The following is a 19,427-nucleotide window of genomic DNA, read 5'->3' as shown; positions in this document are numbered from 1 at the left end:
AACTATTCCAAACTGGCTGTACGATTTTGTATTCCCACCAGCAAAGCATTTGGCGCTGTTAGTGTTCCAGATTTTGGCTATTCTCATAGACGTGTAGTGGGATCTCCTTTTAACTTGTATTTTTCTGGTAACATATGGTGTGGAGCCTCTTTTCATAAATGCTTATTTGCCATCTGTACATCTTCTGTGGAGAAGTGTCTGTTAAGGTCTTTGACCAATTATTAATAGGCTATTTTCTCACTGTTGTTTTAATATTCTTTGTATACTTTGGATAACAGTCCTTTACCCAAATACGTCTTTTGCAAATATTTTCTCCCAACCTGTGCGTCTTCTCACTTGCTTGACAAGGTCTTTCACAGAGCATATTAAATTTTAATAAAGTCCAGTTTATCAATTATTTCTTTTTATGGATCATGCCTTTGGTGTTTTATTTGTTTGTTTGTTTATTTATTTATTTATTTATTTATTTATTTATTTTGGTGTTATATTTTAAAAGGATTGCCACACCCAAGGACATCCAGGTTTTCTCCTATGTTATCTTCTAGGAGTTCATAGTTTTTTTTTTTTTAATTTTTTTTTTCAACGTTTATTTATTTTTGGGACAGAGAGAGACAGAGCATGAACGGGGGAGGGGCAGAGAGAGAGGGAGACACAGAATCGGAAACAGGCTCCAGGCTCTGAGCCATCAGCCCAGAGCCTGACGCGGGGCTCGAACTCACGGACCGCGAGATCGTGACCTGGCCGAAGTCGGACGCTCAACCGACTGCGCCACCCAGGCGCCCCTAGGAGTTCATAGTTTTGTGTTTTCTACTTAGGTCTATAATGCATCTTGAATTAATCTTTATAAATATAGACTGTAAAGATTCATGGTTTTGCATGTGGATTTCTGGTTGTTCCAGCACCATATGTTGGAAAGAATTATCTTTACTCCATTCCACTGCCTTTGCTCCTCTGTCAGAGATCAGTTGACTATTTATGTGGCCTATTTGAGCTCTCTGTTCTGTTCCATTGATCTATTCTTTTATCAATACCACACTGTTTTAACTAATGTAGCTTTATAGTAAATCTAGTTTTTTAATCTTAAGTAATCTCTACACCCAACGTGGGGCTCAAACTCACGACCCCAAGATCACATTCTTCTTAGTGAGGCAGCCAGCTGCCCCAAGGTTTATAGTAAGTCTTGAAGGCAGGCAGTTTCAGTCCTCCAACTTTGTTCTTCTCTTTCAATGCTGTGTTAGCTATTCTGGGTCTTTTGCTTCTTCATATAAACATCAGAATCAGCTTGTCAATCCCCACAAAATAAGTTGCTGGAATTTTGTCTGGATTGAACCCATTAGTGAGATTGGGAAGAACTAACACCTTGACAATTACTGAGTATATCCATGAACATTAAATATCTCTCCATTCATTCAGTTCTTTGATTTTGCTCATCAGAATTTTGCAGTATTCCTCTAGATCTAGAGAGATCTAGTACATATTTTGTTGTGTGAACAGTATTGTGTTTGCAATTTCAAATTCTATTTGTTCATTGTTAGTGTACAGGAAAACAACTGATGGTTTCATGGATATGTGCATGCATTAAAACTTAAACTGTACACTTAAAATATGTGCAATCTGTTGCACGGCAATTATACCTCAATAAACCTGTTAAGAAAACCAAACTTAATAATAACCAAAGACTCTAACAAGAAAAAAGATATTGAACATACACTTCATCAACAATAAATGGATGATAAGTACATGAAAAGATGTTCAACATCATTAGTCTTTAAAACTGTGGGTCTACTTTGAAAAAAAGACATACACACAGAAAGGCAACTCATTTAAATAAAAATGCTTTTCTTGGTTTTCAAGTATCAATTTTCTTATATGCAGTAAGTGAAAATTTGTACTCTATACCAAAATTTTTATACTTTTAGATTTTGTTTAAAAACCCTTTGTAGCAAAGGCTTTTCATTTTAAAAACCCTTTTAGGATTTCAATTTTTATAAAAATATATGTAAGTTATTTACTGAAAGTATTGCTTTTACATTCATAATCTAACATGACTTACTACACGTAAAATAAAATTAACAAAGCCTTTTTCCACATTCCCTACATTTATAATTTACCATTCCTGTCCAGTGTGAGTTGTGTTTCCTAATAACAAAGATCAAAGACATTCCTATATCTCTTTCAGTCATAGGATCTCTTCAAATCCTAAGTGTGCTTTCAAATGTGTGCACACATTTTCAAACCAAATGTGTGCTTTCATATTTCCCCCAAATGAAGGATAAAACTAAAAACAAACAAACAAAAAAAAACAAAAAAAACCCTACACTTCTTACATTTATAAGATTTTTCACAACTGTGAAATCATAGCTGAACAGTAAAATACAAGACAGAGCTAAAGGCTTCCTACATTCCTCATAATAAGGTTACCTTTATAATGAATTAGTACAAGTTAAAAAGAAAAAGTATTTAAGGCTTTCCCACATGCTCTGCAAGCATAAGCTTCTCTCAAGTGTGAATTCTTATGCGTTTAGTAAGGCATGAAGTACTAAACGTTTCCCCACATTCCTCATCTATATATGGCTTTTCCCCACTGTGAGTTCTTAAATGTCAAATAAGATATGTGGGTTGAGTAAAGGCTTTCCCACATGCCTTACATTCAAAAGGTCGTTCACCAGTGTGAGTTCTCACATGTACTGTAAGGCCTGATGAAATAGTGAAGGCTCTCCCACATTTTTTACATTCATATGGCTTCTCTCCAGTATGTGTTCTTTCATGTTGACTAACGTATGAGGAATATCTAAGTGATTTCCCACATTCCTCACATTCAAAATGTCTTTCTACACTGTGAATTTTTAAATGCTGAATAAGAAAGGAGAATCAAATAAAGGCTTTCCCACACTGCTTACAATCATAGGGTTTCATTTCAGGGTGAGTTTGCGTGGGATTTTCAAAGCAAGATGAGTTACTAAAGGCTTTCTTTCCCACATTCCTTACATTGATAAGGCTTCTCACCAGTGTGAGTTCTTATATGTACAGTAAAGTGTGATGACCTAACAAACGCTTCTCCACATTCCTCACATTGATAAGGCTTCTCTCCAGTGTAAGTTCCTCTGTGTTTTTCAAGACCTGAAGAATCAGTGAAGGTTTTCTCACATTTACTACACTTGTGGTTTTTCTCCAGTGTGATTTTGCATGTGAGTATTCAGTTTTGATAAACAAGTAAACTCTTTACTACACTCTTTGCAAACATAATGTTACTCTCTAGTATAAAATTGTACATGTTTAGCAAGATCTAGGGAACAAGAAAAAGCTTTCTCAAATTTCTTACATTCCACAGGCATTAATTCACTTTGAGTTCTTAAATGTTGAATAAGATATGAAGATCAACTAAAGGTTTTCCCACATTCTTTAGATTTATAGGACCTTTTTTCTATTGTGAATCTGCACATGTACAAAAGGGCTTGTAGAATGATAAATAGCTTTCCCACATTTCTTAAAGGCATATGGCCTCTCTCCACTACGAATTCTTAAATATTCTCTAAGGTGTGAGGAAGAAAGAATTCCTTTCTGACAGTGCATTTATAAGGTTTCTTTGGAGTACAAGGTTTCTTGTGAACCAGATGTGCATTTTGGCTTAAGGTGTTTCACACTGATTACAGTTAGGAGGGTTCTCTCCATTATCAGTTTTGTTGTATGGATTAAAGGCAGAGTTCTTTGTAAAGGCTTTTACACACTGATCACACAAGTTTTCTTTCTATTGTGAGCTCTCTTGTAAGTCTTAAAGCAGCAGTGTTCACTCAAGGTTTCTTCCCAACGGTTAAACAATTCCTCTCCAATGTGTTTCTCTCCTGTTGATGAACAGATTGGTGAGGTCTTATAAAAGTTTTCCAGCTTTATTACATTCAGAGATCCTCCCCTCTGTCTTGAATTGTTACACTATAGAGGAAACCAATCAGTATGACTAAAGTTTTTTGTTTTCTCTTCCATTTTCACTGTATGCAACGCATGGTTCCAGACCTGAGTGCTTTCAAGCAGAATGAAGAGACCATTCTGCTAAAAAGTTCTTTTGAGGTCTTTTTTTTTTTCCTTTTGTAGTCTTTTTTTTTTTTTTTTCCTTTTGTAGTCTTTACTTTCACAGGGATTCTTATAGCATTTAGCTGATAACTGATCAAGATGAAATTACTTTTCAAAAACTTTATCTGAATTCTATATATGAAATATTGAGCTAACAATGTGTGAATGTATTTTGGGGAGTGTTTAAAGTACTTGTCAAATTCATAATGCTCAGAGACTCTATGAGAAACAGTTTCATTTAGGATGAATAACACTAGCCCCAAGTGTCTGTTATGGTTTTGTGCTGCTTTTCTATCTTATGGAATTTCCAAACTTCCACTGTTGTGGAAGGCAAGGAATTACACACTGTGAATTTTACCATTTCTACCCATTGGGTGTTTTCCCCTGCAAAATATTCTGCTGAGGTGCTGACCATTTGGTATTAAGACAGATCTCCCAATCTGAAATAAGATTAAAAAAAAAATTAAGGTCTTGGAGGAATAAATGATGGAAAGAAGTTGTTAAAAATAAAGACCAATGCCTATTTATTTTCAAAGACTGACTTAATATAGATTACAAAATAAAAAAGACATGAACATATAGAGATTGAAAAGTCTGACTATCTTAAGAGTTTGGCAATGAAAAAGGGTGCTGGTCAAACTGGTAGGTGATTCTCTAAGAAATGATTCTATACACGTCGAGACTGATGGTGAACAGAGAGCAACATAACCGGGAAAACAAAGTTGAAAGAAAATGAATGAAGAACTAAATGCAGAATTTAAAGAAGAAACAGATCTTACTGTCAGGTCAAAAGGAAGTTTCAGAAAGTAGATGAAAAGTTAAAGAGAAGTTTGAAGGACCCAAGGAACCTCAGAAACCAAAGGTACCAGCATTCTCAGGAAAAATCCATCTTCAAAAGCTTCCTGTTTAACATTTCCAAATGGACTGCAGCTCTCATGGATTCCTGCTGTTTTTCATAAAGAATCACATCTCCCTTTTCCCTTACTTTGCAGAACTTCTCCCACTATCCTCAGCTTTCCTTCTTGTTCCACCTGAAAGATCAGAACAGGTCTGCATAGCTAGCACCTGGCTCTCAGAAGAAGACACTTGATGTAAGAAGAACATGCAAGGGATGACAAATAGTTCCACAAACCAGGATCAAGATTCTGTCTGCAGGGACACCAGATACAGTCAGGTAGAACTTGAGAAACAAAATGTTTGTGCCAACTTTATCAAACCAATAAACTTTCTTTTTTTTTTTCTCAAACCAATAAACTTTCAAATGAAACTAAAATACAAGCACACACTTCCTCATTGCTCACCAAAAGAGGTGCCGATCTTTCCCCTAAAACCCAGGCTCAAACTTGTATACAAGTTTTTTAAGTCCTAAGCCTTTCAATCCATACAGACAATAAGGCCAGTACAATGAACAGATCTTCGTTTTCAAGAGGAAGTCACTTCAAGGTAAGGTCAGTGAGAGCAGAAACAACATCTGCTCTTTTTACCACTGCATTGCCAGTAGTCAGCACAGACACTAGGACACAGTTAAGCAAGGGGCGCCTGGCTGGCTCAGTCGGTAGAGCATGCGACTCTTGATCTCAGGGTCTTGAGTTTAAGCCCCACAATGGGCATGGAGCCTACCTTTAAAAAAAAAAAAAAAAAGGAAAGATTTCTTCCAGAAAAAGCTAAATGAAGAAATGGTACCAGCCTTACCTACTGCAACCAGATTCTTGTGGTTCTCCAGCATCACATCTCTGTACAGGTTTCTCTGAGTTGGATCCAGCAAAGTCCACTCCTCCTGGGTGAATTCCACAGCCACATCCTCAAGGATCACCAGATCCTAAACCATCACAAACATTCTGGCATCAAGCAATTGCCATCTAAACCAATGTTCACTGGAGAAAGAGAATGGGAGACCCAAAGCTTAGACAGGTTTCCATGTTCTCCCATCATCTCTTCCAGGGCTTGATGGTCCTCATGCCCATTCTCCTCTCTACCTGGACATATTCACTGGTGAGCTCATCCAGTCATGTAGCTTTAAGAGCACCTCATTCACCTGACTGCAGGTATCTCACCACAGCTACATTGTACTCTTTTCTAATCTTATTTTTCTCTAATGACAGGATTTACCATGGTCTGAGTACATTACAGACACAATAAATGCTGGCAATGAATGAATCATTCCTCCAGGGACAGCACAAATTCTGAAAAATACATGTCCACTCCCTCATAGAGTATCAAAGCAAGACAAGAGCACACAATCAACATGAATGAGAGTTGGACTGAATTAGTAGATACTGCGATAATAGTATCATCTCCTTATGTCATCTGTCAACCACATAAAATATCCTGAAACCTGAGGAAATTTAGCTGGGTATTCAGTCCCTATGCAGGCCCTATATGCACAAAGAAACTCTGTGTTCTATTAGAAAAAAACAGGTCTATCTGGCAGGAAGAACATGTACTTTTATAAAAGAATAAACTTCGTACTTACGTGAGAATAATTTGTCAGACACCTAGTCACTGTCCTTTCTCCCTCTGATTTCTCCTCATGAAGACAGAAAAAATCTTGAAAAAGATGACCTTAGGAAGAAGAAATAAAACCTGAGAACCCAGGCTACCCAAAGTTTCTACTCACAAGCCTAGAAGCCACTCCAGAGTTGACACACATGCTAAGCAGCCTGCCTCATCTGAAACCAGAAGGAGGGTTTGGGCTTTGGGAGGAAGAGTTTAATATTCCCATTTTATAGACAATGAAATTTAAAGTTTAGACAGGTAAAGACGTTGTTTTCTTTTCTAAGTTTACTTACTTATTTTGAGAGAGAGAGAGAGAGACAGAGACAGAGAGCAGAAGTGGGGCAGGGGCAGAGAGGGAGAGAGAGAGAATCCCAACGTGGGGCTTGAACTCATGAACTGTGAGATTATGACCTGAGCTGAAGTTGGACCACCCAGGTGCCCCAAAGTTGTTGTTTTCTTTGGCCAACAATAATGAATCTCATGTAAAAAAAGAATCTCATGTCGATTAAGCAGAACATCTCCCACATCCTTATCCCTCCTTCCCAAATCTAAGGATTCAGACATCAGGATGTTCTTATCTACTTAAGCCCTCTCTTAGCACAGAAACAGGACTGCTTAGACCTTGACAAGACAGGCTGTTCACAGGCCAGTTTAAACCAGTCTCTGACAGGAGCATCAAAAAGGACTTACCACAGGAGAAAAGATCAATGGCTGGCATCCTGTGGGTGTGACAGTAGAATCTGACTGAACCCTTCTCGTTCCCAAAGTCCCTCAAGATGGTGTCTGAATTTAGCGGAGAGGTCAATCTCAATTCCTCTTGATTAAGTACCAGTGGATTCTCGCCACGTACCATCAATCTTTAAGCAACAGGCATCACTCAGCTATCGTGAAGCATTATTCATTAGTCAGCTCTCTGCAAAAGATAAAGCTGTATTACATAAAAGCCGTTAGAAACTGTAGAGTAGTATACTACAGAAATATACATAACAATCGCCACTTACGGAGTACCTAATATGTGCCACAGCAGTGGTAGCCCAAAGGATTACCAACATAGTTACTATTACTGCCATTTAACAGTTGAGGCAACCTACATTGAGACAGGCGTAGTCACTGACCCAAGATCACCAATTAGGAAGAACCAGAGTCTGAATACAGGTTACTCTACCTCAAAAGCCTGAACTCCTGAGGTTACTGTTACTCTCTAACATACCTGGACGACCGTGACAAGGTGATGTGCAAGAAATGATTAACCCAGGTCTGGGTTGCTCAAATCCTGCACTTTCCTGAGAAAGGCCTGTCTTCAGACCTACTCTAGGCTGGGCTTGTGGGAGACGTCCATGGACTGTCCTGCCTGGTAAGAATGTTTTTGTATGCCTGAGGCCTCGGGTCACACAATACCAGTCTGGGTGAATTCCAGACAGTTTAGGCTAACAACGTGATTTATGGTAAACATGTTTTTATACGCCTGAGGCTTTGGGCAATGTTCTAACAGTCTGAACTCAGGCTGGAGCCTAAGTGGCTGAAGTCAGTCATGCAGGTGGTGTAGGCCTACAGGACTGACCCACGACAAAACCTTAGGACACCAGAGCTCAGGTGCTATAGACTGAATGTTTGCACCTCCCTGCATCTTCATATATTGAAACCTAATCCCCAGTGTGACAGTTTGTGGAGGTGAAGACTCTGAGAGGTAATTATGGGATTAGTGCCTTTGTGAGAGACCCCAAAGAGCTACCTTGCCCCTTCTGCCATGTGATGACACAGTGAGAAGACTGTCTTCATTAATCAGTAAGTGGGTCCTAACCTGACACCAAATCCGCTGGCATCTTGATCTTGAGTTTTCCCAGCCTTCAGAACTGTGAGAAACTTCTGTTGTTGACAAGCCACCCAATCTATATTTTTGTTACCACAGCCCAACTGAACAGCCTACTGTATCAGGTGAGCTTCCTTGGTAATTTATTATTACTAGGAATATTAAGCAATGCCCATTTGACTGCACTGGGAAAAGACACCTGGATGCCTGTGCCTGGTTTGTCCTGGAATTAATCCTGTGTGTCTTACTTATCCCTTTGCTGATTCTAATCTGTATCGTTTGGTTGTAATAAACCATAACGGGTTTAACAGCAGGAGTCTTGTGCATCCTACTGCATTGCAGAGCATAAGGGTGTTCTTGAGGATCCCCAGCACAAATGGTTTATTTAATTCAGACATCTTTGAGCTCATCCAGCTGGCAAAACCACCTAGCCCCAGTTGCCTTCAAATCCTTACATCAGCCTATGCCTTCATTCATTATGCAAGTATCTTGAAGGTCCTTCTCTTTGCAACATAACACAGTAGGCAATGAGGAGAGAGCAGTGAACAGAAAAGGCCCCATACCTTAGATTTTTTATCACTTTCTAAGGGCCAAGCAGATAATAAACACATAAATTTGTATTCTATCAGCTGGTGATATGTGCTAGGGAAAAAATATGAACAGATCAGGAATATTATCCTCTGCCTCCCCCAACACATACACATACACCCAAGGATTTTTCTTATCAAACTTAGGACTAGCTCTGGGAAAGATAAAGACAGAACAGGAAAACAATCATTTCTCAGAAAACTCTTGAAAACTAACATCTGACTTGCCTAAAAAGTGAGATTCAACTTTTGATCTAAAGCACTAGCATAATTCAAACAAACAAAATAAACAAACTCAGAATACATTTCAAATATTGCTCTACTTCAATGGGGAATCAATCAGCTTAGAAACCTCTCACATAAAAGATGTGACCCTCTCCCCTAGGTCTTACAGGTATAAGATGGATGGAGTAGGTGGAGTGCTAAATCAGACTCTGCCCAAAGTTTATTTATTTATGTATTTATTTTTTGAAAAAACCTCACCTTTTTTTTTCATTAAATTTTGCTTTTATTCCTCCCTTACCTATGCTTTATGTTCATTTTGTTGGTCCTTTCAAACATTTAGAAATTATAGTTGAGTTCCTTTTTCAAACATTTTGAATTATACATTCAAACAAGTTCAGAATTATAAGTGTACAGTACACTATCATGAATTTCTTGACCCGAAGCACTCATATGCTTCATCTAAATTACTCCTTTCTCCTCTCCAAATGGAAGCACTATTCTGCCTTATAAAACTGTAATTCTGCCTGTTTTTGAACTTCATATCAAATCATATGGTGTGCATTAGTGTCTAGCATTTGCCATTCAGTGTCCTAAGACTATCTGTGCACTTCCTTGTAAAATCTAGTTTTAGCAAGAACCCTAATTAAGTCAGTTTAATTACATGATCACCCTCAATATCTGATCAAGTTCCTAATCCTCTACCATTTCCCAGGTGATGTCTGATCACTCCTTTATTTATTATTTATTTTTAATGTTTATTTATATGACAGAGAGACAGACAGACAGACACACAGACAGCGCAGGTGCGAACGCACGCATGCAAGAGGAAGGGCAGGGAGAGGCAGTTAAAATCTGAAGCAGGCTCCAGGCTCCCAGCTGTCAGCACACAGCCTGACCGGGGTGAGATCATGACCTGAGCTGAAGTCAGATGCTTAACCAACTGATTCACCCAGGTCCCCCTGTCTTTTGTTTTTAAGTTTATTTATTTTGAGACAGAGACAGCATGGGTGGAGGACTGGCAGGGGGGCGGGGGGAGAGAATGAATCTCAAGCAGGTTCCACGCTGCTAGCGCAGAGCCCAATGCAGGGCTTGAACCCATGAAACTGTGAGGTTTGACCTGAGCCAAAATCAAGGGTCAAGATACTTAACCGACTGAGCCACCCAGGCACCCGCTGATCTGTCTTCAGTAAGAACCCTGTTAGGTCATTTTAGCCAGAATCCCCCTTACCTCAGATGTTTCCTCTTAGTAATTTTCTATTCATTAACCTGGCTATAGATTCCGGTCCCTGGCTATAGATTTCCACTTATGCGGTACTCAGTTGGAGTAGAGCCCGAGCTCTCACCTACGCTGTAAATTCCCATTGCAGTGATTCCTACACCTATCTCAATGCTCCTAAGAAAAGTTTGCCTTACCATCTTTAACAAATGTCACTGAATATTTTTTTCTTGAACACCTTGCCTAAATCTCCCCTAGTCATAATACCCAGTGCCCTAAAACATTCCATATTAGACAGATGCTCTAACATAATGAATGATAAATTAAAATTCAATCTTTAGCAGTCATGGATTGGCTTATTAAAATGTAATCCCATGGACCCCCAGGTAAAATAGTTAACAGGACCAATGTAATTTAAAAGAGGGTCTTCAAGGGGGGAAACTCATGATATAAAACCTAATTAATAAAGGGGTGATTATTTGCAACAACTTTTCCATTTGACAGCCCAATTTTGCCTCTTCTTAAACCTGGAGAAAATAAAAGGTGCCTTATGATGTATTACGAAAACTGTAACACTGTGGTTCCATCCAATTAGGGCCCCCGTACCAACATTCAATATTATTAAAAATCCTGGCTCCATCCAATCAACAACCAGTAAATATTTTGCTCTTACAGACTGGGCTAACATGTTTCTGTTCACTGCCTATTTAAATAGCCTCTCAGCTGCAATTTGCCTTCACCTCTGAAGTGTATCAAATTGATCACCTAACCGTGCAGAGAAAAGACTCAGAGTACATGCAAATATTTGAGCAGAGTACTCTGAACTTTATATCCTTAATATAAACTATAAGGACAAAAAGAAATGCAAATAAATTTAATAGTTTACTAAGTCTACAGTTGATAGTAACATTGGTATTACACTTTTTGAAACCACTATACACATACTGTAGCATAAAACAATATATTAATGCTAGTGTTTATTATAACAGAAAAGAGGTACAAGTATAAAATAAGAGAAAGCAAACAAAAAAAATCCCATATTAAATTTTTACTGGGAATATGAGTACAAACTTACGAGTAAGGAAACATGTACTTTAGATATCCACTGAACGGCCTAGACAGGATTATACCCAAGTAGCACCGAGCCCATGTATCACACCAACCTTGGTGTCTAAAAGGAAACAGGCTTTCTGGAGAAATCATTGGTTACAGGTTTGTAACAAGAATGTACAAAGTGAACTGGGGCTTTATTTTACACTTAAAGACTAATAGGGTTGTGTTTAAAGACTAATAGGATTCATGTTGAAGGGACACTGATTCAAAAGGCAAATGTGGGACAGCTGAAGCATCAAAATAAATGACAGGAATTGATTATAAAATAGTGAATGAAAGAAAAGCCCAAGAATATGTTGTGATACTCCAAAAAGAAAAAAAAGTATAGAGGGCAGGGGAAGTGGGGAAGGAAAGCTGCTCAGCTAAAGAATGGAGAAGGATTGACACAATTAGCAAAAACATCACTTTGTAACCTCCCCCCCACGCCCACCATGTAAAAATAGGTTGAGGCAAAGATTGACAAGTGATGTTGAAACCCTTAGATGAAAGGCTGTTGGGGAACAGAATATCCCTCTGTTGCCAAGCATTACCCAAGGATTACCAAAAAAAAAAAAAAAAAAAAAAAAAAAAAAAAAAAAAGTGTGCCTATATGAGACAGAAGGGCACCTTGACTAAATGCTTCTCATCCCTCATAATGGGACAACACGCTTCCTGAATGGAATACAATACAAAGTACACAGAAACGTTCCAGTGTCTAAACTTGCCGTCTAACCCAGGAGCCACTGGGGGGTTCTCTGTGGCTACCAGGAACATGTAACGTGGCTAGTGTGACTGAGAAGCTACATTCTCAACTTTATTTATTTTTAATTAATTAGATTTTAGAAATAAAATTGATTCAGTTACTTAAAAAAAAAAACCACTTTTCAGTATGTTCCAACAATCTCGGTTTGGAGACCTTTTTCAACAGTAGAACAGTAAAAGCTAAATACAGATCAAGAATTCCCAATGAAAATTCAGCATCCACACGGAGATCCGGCATACACGCCAGATTCCAGCAACTTATTACAAAAGAAACGTAAAATTTCTCATTAAGAATTCCCTATTAGCTGCATTTGTCATTAATTCCACTAATTTGAAACTGATAGCTGGATAAATTGGGTTAAATAAAACATATTAAAAATGATTTCCCAGGTACATTTAAAGTTTTTACTTGGCTATTAAGAATTATAAAAAATTACATCTGTACCTCACGTTATATTTCTAGGAGACAGTACGGCTCTAGACCCAACGACCACTTTACAAGGAACAGTCAAGTTAATTAGATAATTAAATAAAACCATAAGAGAACAACATCGTATCTGAATGCCAACATTTTACGATATAACCTTCCTGGAGCCTTCAAGAACCAAAATTGATTTGTTTTAAATGCAGGCAACTGTAGGGGCACCTGGGTGGCGCAGTCGGTTAAGCGTCCGACTTCAGCCAGGTCACGATCTCGCACTCCGTGAGTTCGAGCCCCGCGTCAGGCTCTGGGCTGATGGCTCGGAGCCTGGAGCCTGTTTCCGATTCTGTGTCTCCCTCTCTCTCTGCCCCTCCCCCGTTCATGCTCTGTCTCTCTCTGTCCCAAAAATAAAAATAAACGTTGAAAAAAAATATTTAAAAAAATAAAAAAAAATAAATGCAGGCAACTGTTTTAGGGACGAGAGCTAAAGCAAAATGCAATGTGCATTTTGCAATCTTGTTCGGGTTCTAGCTCCAAAAACCCCGACAACTGTAATAGATACTTTCGGAAAACTGGAGAAAGTCTACTTTCTTGGACGGACAGTAGAGTTTTGATGTTAGAAGACTGTCCTGATTCTCAGAGGATGCATGCTTACGATTAAAAGGTGAAGCGAATGTCTGCAATTTACCATTAAATGGCTCATCGTTAAGAATACACAGGACTAGAGACAAAAATCTTAACAATTAGCGAACGTGGATGAAGGTTCCACGGATGTTCGTTATAGTGGCGCTGCAGATTTTAAGGAAGAATTTCTACACGGACACCCGAAAGAAAAACCTACCTGTCAAAACTTCACCCTTACTTAGGGTGAATTCAATTCCAGCTAACGGCAACCGGCCCGCCGCGTCTTTGCTAACTGCCACAGTCGAAGCTTCGGGCATTTGCAAGGCTCTGCCGCGCTTTTTCTAACATAACGCGAATTCACTCACTCAAGGCGTTTAACGTCGATAACCGACAACGCCAAGAGCACCGCGTGCCCGCCAGGATGCGACACAACCGCCACGCTGGGGGGGCGGGGACGTCGGGGCCGGAGTCGCCGCGACCAGGAAAGGCCTGGCTCCCACGCCTCCCCCGGGGCTGCTCCCCGCCTCGGGGGCCCAGCCGGCCCGGACTCTCGGAGGAAGGGGCTTTTGACTCCGCGCCTCTCTCTTGGGCTCCCCCCCTTTCTACGTATCCACTCAGAGGCCGGGCGGCGACAAGCAAAGACTCTCCCTCCGACGCGGGAGTGGCGCGCGGCCAAGATGGCCGCCGCCCCGCGCACGCGCTTTTCCGGTCTCCGCAAACGGCGCGAGGGGCGGGGCCTCGGAAGCTGGGCGGGCCGCGCCGACGCCTCTTCTCGCGCCCGCTAGCTGAGACAGGCAGTTTTCCGCCTGCCGGGAGGCGGGGAGCCGCTCGGAAGGAGCTGGAGCGTAAGGTGGGGTTGTGGTCCAGGACCGGCGCGGTGCTCTTACCCGTCTTACCTGATGACAGTTGCTTTCAAATTTTGGTGCATACGTGAACCGTCCTCTTCATTGCACAACTGTGCCTGCACGTTCCCCGCGGAGATCATGAATACAATCGCTACATAGCTGCACTTGACCTTTTCCTATGGCACTATGCGTGATTCATTTTTTCAATGTAGTTCATTCAGCCTCCTGTTTGTGAAGGGAGATGCAAACTACACTTGAGGCAAGAGGGAGAAACGCTACAGACAGCATCTCAGTCTGAAGTCTCTGACACTACACTGGAGGTGAAGAGGTGACCTAAGTTTAAATGAAATGGCTTGTCTAGATGTGCGGCTGAAGCTACATGTCTTCTTTACTGGGTTAGGAGAGCAACTGTTATGCCTAATGAGCCTCTGATTTCCATTATGATTTTTGAGTTAAAAAGTTTTAAGAGCTTGGCCATCCCTTTCAGGTACCAACTAAAAGGAAACGGCTTATCATTTGGGAGACCCAGAGTGGGAGAGTTCTCCCTATTATTAGCCTTGAGTTGGCCTTAAGGCTAACGCTACAGTGACCTCCCATGGCAGAGCTTCAGGGGTGTCTTTAGTCATTTCCTAGAAGGAGGCAGATAAGTCATTAAGTTGGCAATGGACGGTCTACAATAAGTCTTACGAATCCTCTACAGTATCTTTTAGTGAAAGGGGAGGGAATTTTGAATGGCTGTAATTTGTCTTGGTTTCAGGGATTTGCTTCCCAGGGATATGTCATGGACTAGGTAGTGAACCTGCTGGTCTGACAGAATTGTAATTTATTCTCAGAAACTTTGTCTTGTGGGAAAAGGAACCTTACTAAAATGCAGTCAGGAGGCCAGAGGGGGAACTCTCACAGGGTACCACTCCTTAATCACAGTAAGAATTATCAATTATAGGCCCCCCCAAAAGAAGAACTGCAATAGGAAATTACAGCCCCCAACAGATGTACATCTCCTACAAGAAATAGACTACCCCAGCAATTTAGCCAATGAGAAACCATCATCAACCTGAACTCTTCCTTTTCTCCAATGGACCCTTTGGAAACAACCCCTCCCAACTTTCTCCTGCTCCATAAAATAATGTTCCTCCTCTTTGTTGGACTAGCCTATGGTTTTTGCTGTAGGTTGCTTGTCCCAAATTACAATTCTCTGCTATTCCCAAAAAAAACCTTCGTACACCGTCCCCAGTTCCTCCCTTTTCTCCTACTTGGGAGATCAGAAAGAGTGTGTGTAGCCAACACACTGGTCAGAGAAAAATGCACACAACGAGGTAAGACCGTGAAGGACAACAAACGTTTTTAAAATGCAGTAAAATAGGGGCGCCTGGGTGGCGCAGTCGGTTAAGCGTCCGACTTCAGCCAGGTCACGATCTCGCGGTCCGTGAGTTCGAGCCCCGCGTCGGGCTCTGGGCTGATGGCTCAGAGCCTGGAGCCTGTTTCCGATTCTGTGTCTCCCTCTCTCTCTGCCCCTCCCCCGTTCATGCTCTGTCTCTCTCTGTCCCAAAAATAAATAAACGTTGAAAAAAAAAAATTTAAAAAAAAAATAAAATGCAGTAAAATATACCTAAAATTAACCACTTTAGCCATCTTTAAGTGTACAACTCAGTGGCATTCAGTACATTTAGAAAGTTGTCCGATGATCCCCACTGTCCATCTCCAAAAATTTTTCACCATCCCAAACAGAAACTCTGTAGGAAAACAAATCTTTATGAGATCCGGCCTATGTTTTGGTCTCCAGGATTTCTGGAAACAGGAAAATGTGAGTTTAACTGCAGCAAAATGAGGCTGAATTGTAATGAACTTTAACAAGGTGTCAATCCATAAACTTTCTCTCTGTGCCTCAAGATAACCTCTGAAATGAAGACATTTAGACACTTCAAAGAACCTCCAGGGAGAAGCAGTTCCCTTGATATTGAACTTGAATTAACAGCACAAAATTAACTTTCTGGACACTATATGATTCCCTTTGGCCTCATCCTATTATTATTGGCTTATTTTGTACATTTCCCACAGGTGATGACAATGTTCTAAACACTCTAGTGTGAGTGGTAATGAACAACTGTGTTACCCTGGACCTGCTGCTGGCCAGCTGAAGCAGGGTATGTTTCGCTGCTGACACATCTTGCTGCACCCGGCTTACTGATTTAATTGGCTTGGGTCTGCATGGGGAGCCTAGCTGAAGCCATGTCCCCCTCATTACCCTGCCGGGAGTCATGGTCCTGGTCAGTCTTGTCTGAAGTTCCCTAAAAGAACAGAATCAATTTGGTATAAGCCCCTATGGCTACAGTTAATTACAGTATCTGTGTTAGTCTCCTCTTGCTGCTGTAACAAGTTACCAGAAACTTAGTAGCTGAAAACAAAACAAATGTACGGTCTCGTAATTGTGAAGGTCAGGCATCTGAAATGGTCTCACTGGGCTACATTCAGGGTATCCACAGGCTGTGTTTTTTCTGGAGGCTGTAGGGGAGAATTCATTTCCTTGCCTTTCCAGCATCCAGAGGCTGTCTCCATTCCCTGGCTTGTGGCCATAAATCACTCTGATCACTGCTTCCATTCTCACATCTCTTCCTCTGACTCTGACCCTACTGCCTCCCACTCTTGCTTAGAAAGGTCCCTGTGATTACACTCAGCCCACCTTAATAACCTGGGGTGTCCCCCCCATCTCAAGAACCTTAATTTAGCCACACCTGCATAGTCCCCTTTGGCATACAAAGGAATATATTCACAGGTTCTGGGGATTAGGGCATGGACATCTTTGGCAGGGGCATTATTCTGCCTACCGCACAAAGCATCTGCAAAGAATTCTTGGCTAGATACATGAAAAATCAGGGGCCAGAGTTGTAGAGAAATGGCTCTGCCACAGTGCCCTTGAGACTTTGTATCTATCCACATAGGCCATGCAGGCAAAGGGCCTGACTGTGGCAAATGTGAGTGTTGGCAGAACGCCCTGCGATCTTCCCAGAACATGAGGGATGGGAGGCCTGGAAGTAAGGAGCTACTATGAGGACACCTCCCACTTACCTCCCCTGGGAAACTGTCAGAGGACAGTTTCTCATTGCCTCTTAGGTTCTGAGGAGGTAAGGGAGTTTTTTGCCCTGCCCCATTCAGAACAGAAGTGCAGAACGTAAAACTGCTTGGTCGCAGTCTAGGTTGGGCTCTTCAGCTATGGGGAAGTGGCACAAAGAGTACAGGTTAAAGTTGATGGTCTTTGTGTCCGCCAGTAGAGGAACCTCCCCACCCTGCCCCCGGGGAGTATGCCAAAATGATGTTATCTGTGTAGTCTGAAGGCATGAGTTCTACTTCCCGGGTACTTGCCTGTCTCTCCTGTGAAACTTTTACACAACAGAACATTTTGGCCAAATGTAGAACTTCAAATCAAATGTCATCCATCTAGGCCGTGATATCTGGGAGGGGTGCTCTAATGAAGGGAATAATCATGTTTAACTATAGTCTACCGTCAGCCTCATTGATGCTTAGTGGCTCTAAGCACAGGCTGACCAGGGAATTAAAAGGTGAAATGGCAGGAATCTGTACCCTTTCAGCGCCTTTGCTTGGCCAGTAATTACTGCAGCATATTGACCACCAACCTCCACTGGTTAACTGGTTCTTAACAGCTGGTGCCCACCAACAGCAAAAAGCTTTAGGCTCATTTCATGAGGGTGGCTCAGCAGGTCCCATTCTAATCATGGGAAAAGGTGATTGTCCGGAACACCCAGGACAGAATCTTGTAGCCAAAGTGCCCGATTTTAACAGTTAAGCTGGTTCCTGCCCTTTTTGTTAATCCTCCTCCCAAGGTATTCATTTCCTGGGGCTGGGGAAAGGGTTAGGCCCTTAAGGAGAGAAATGATGTGTATTACTTCCTCCAAGAGTCAACCCTTTTTTTTTTTTTTTTTTTTGCCTTCCCCTTTTGCCTTTTGGTCTTTTACAAGTTTTTGGATGGTCACTGGCAAAGTGGAGGATAAAATGTCTTCGTTCTTACAGTGGTGACACTGCATTTTTTTTCTAGCAGAGAATGTCGGTCATTTCCCCCCCCCCCCCCCCCCCAGGATCCTTCACTCTGTCCTGTCTCATCTCCCCCAGGAGCTTGGGCTCTTTCCTCCTCTGGGTGGTATGAAGTTGTGGTAAGCAGGACGCAACACCCATCTCGTGGTTCAGAACATTTTTTCAGTAAAACAGCCACCTTCTTTGGGCTCCTGGGAAAGGCAAGGATATAAACTTCTTTGACTTTAGTTACTTTAATGTTTTGGCTGGCTGGGCCCAAGAGTTGGGGGTCTCAATGGCCCTCTGGGGAGGGGCTGGAATGCCATCCTAGACAGTAGATCTGAGTGGGACTACAGCTAAAGCCTGCTGGCTGTGGACAAAGGCACCTCCCCCAACTGTGCTTAGGAGACCTGCCATCCCTGCCTTATGGGCTTATGAACCTGTTGTAGCAATTCCTAGGGACTTGTCTAGTCTCAGGGTATCCCAAAACGCCAGTTGGCCATGGGGACCTCCTCTCGCTACAGCCCATGATGGGGTCAGAGGCAGCCCACCCTTGGGCCAGACTTAGGCACTTCTCCCCTTTTCCTGCTTGGGCCCGGAAGTCTTACAGGGTCCAGAGCTGCTTAGTGGGGGACCAAGCAGGCAGGCTTACTTACCTCTCTCCCCAAGCTGCTGCACCTCTGACCCCAAAAGTCAGTTCCAATGATGTTCACTCAAATACCTATGAGGTAGGGAAGCTGAAGGGACTCCATTTTATTTATTTATATTTATAAATGTTTAAAAATGTTTTTATTTTTGAGAGGGAGAGCACGAGTGGGGGAGGGGCAGAGAGAGAGGGAGACACAGAATCCAAAGTAGGCTCCAGGCACTGAGCCGTCAGCACAGAGCCTGACACGGGGATGGAACTCATGAATCATGAGATCATGACCTGAGCTAAGTTGGACACTTAACTGACTGAGCGCCCCAGGTATTTTACACAGGTATTTTAGAGTTTCAACCACTTGAAACTGTCCAGTATAGTTTTGTCAATCGATTGTCCTGTTGACTGGTGGTCCCTATTATCTATTTCCTGATTACCTCAGTCGCATCCTGATCACCTGTAGGGAATTTGGGAGATCTGAGGACTGATCTAGGGAGAAGACAGGACCACAAGAGGTAGAAAATCCAATGACCTTTACTGGGTTGACAAAGATTTACCATCCATTGACCTCCACCGTACCTCTTGCCTATAAATTCTCATTTACCCATAAGATAC

The 19,427-nt window shown here is 41.6% G+C and overlaps 1 protein-coding gene and 1 pseudogene across 2 annotated transcripts in view; both read right to left on the bottom strand.

Moving 5' to 3' along the window:
• Positions 1-7,417, bottom strand: part of LOC124523297 (zinc finger protein 426-like) — a 33,348-nt gene extending 25,931 nt beyond the window's left edge. For both annotated transcript variants that reach the window (XM_047095159.1, XM_047095160.1), the window contains exons 1-3: positions 7,255-7,417; positions 6,542-6,630; positions 5,761-5,887 (exon numbers count right to left, since the gene is read on the bottom strand). In XM_047095159.1, coding sequence (XP_046951115.1) covers positions 5,761-5,887; positions 6,542-6,630; positions 7,255-7,417 — 379 coding nt within the window. The remainder of the gene's footprint in view (positions 1-5,760; positions 5,888-6,541; positions 6,631-7,254) is intronic.
• Positions 2,084-4,483, bottom strand: LOC124524976 (zinc finger protein 559-like; annotated as a pseudogene).
• Positions 7,418-19,427: the final 12,010 nt, after the last annotated feature.

The sequence above is a fragment of the Lynx rufus genome, unplaced genomic scaffold (genome assembly GCF_022079265.1).
Source record: "Lynx rufus isolate CCGP_SWC_20201006 ecotype Redwood Valley unplaced genomic scaffold, mLynRuf1.p SCAF_4, whole genome shotgun sequence".
Lineage (NCBI taxonomy): Eukaryota > Metazoa > Chordata > Mammalia > Carnivora > Felidae > Lynx > Lynx rufus.
This window is presented reverse-complemented; position numbering and strand designations above follow the sequence as displayed.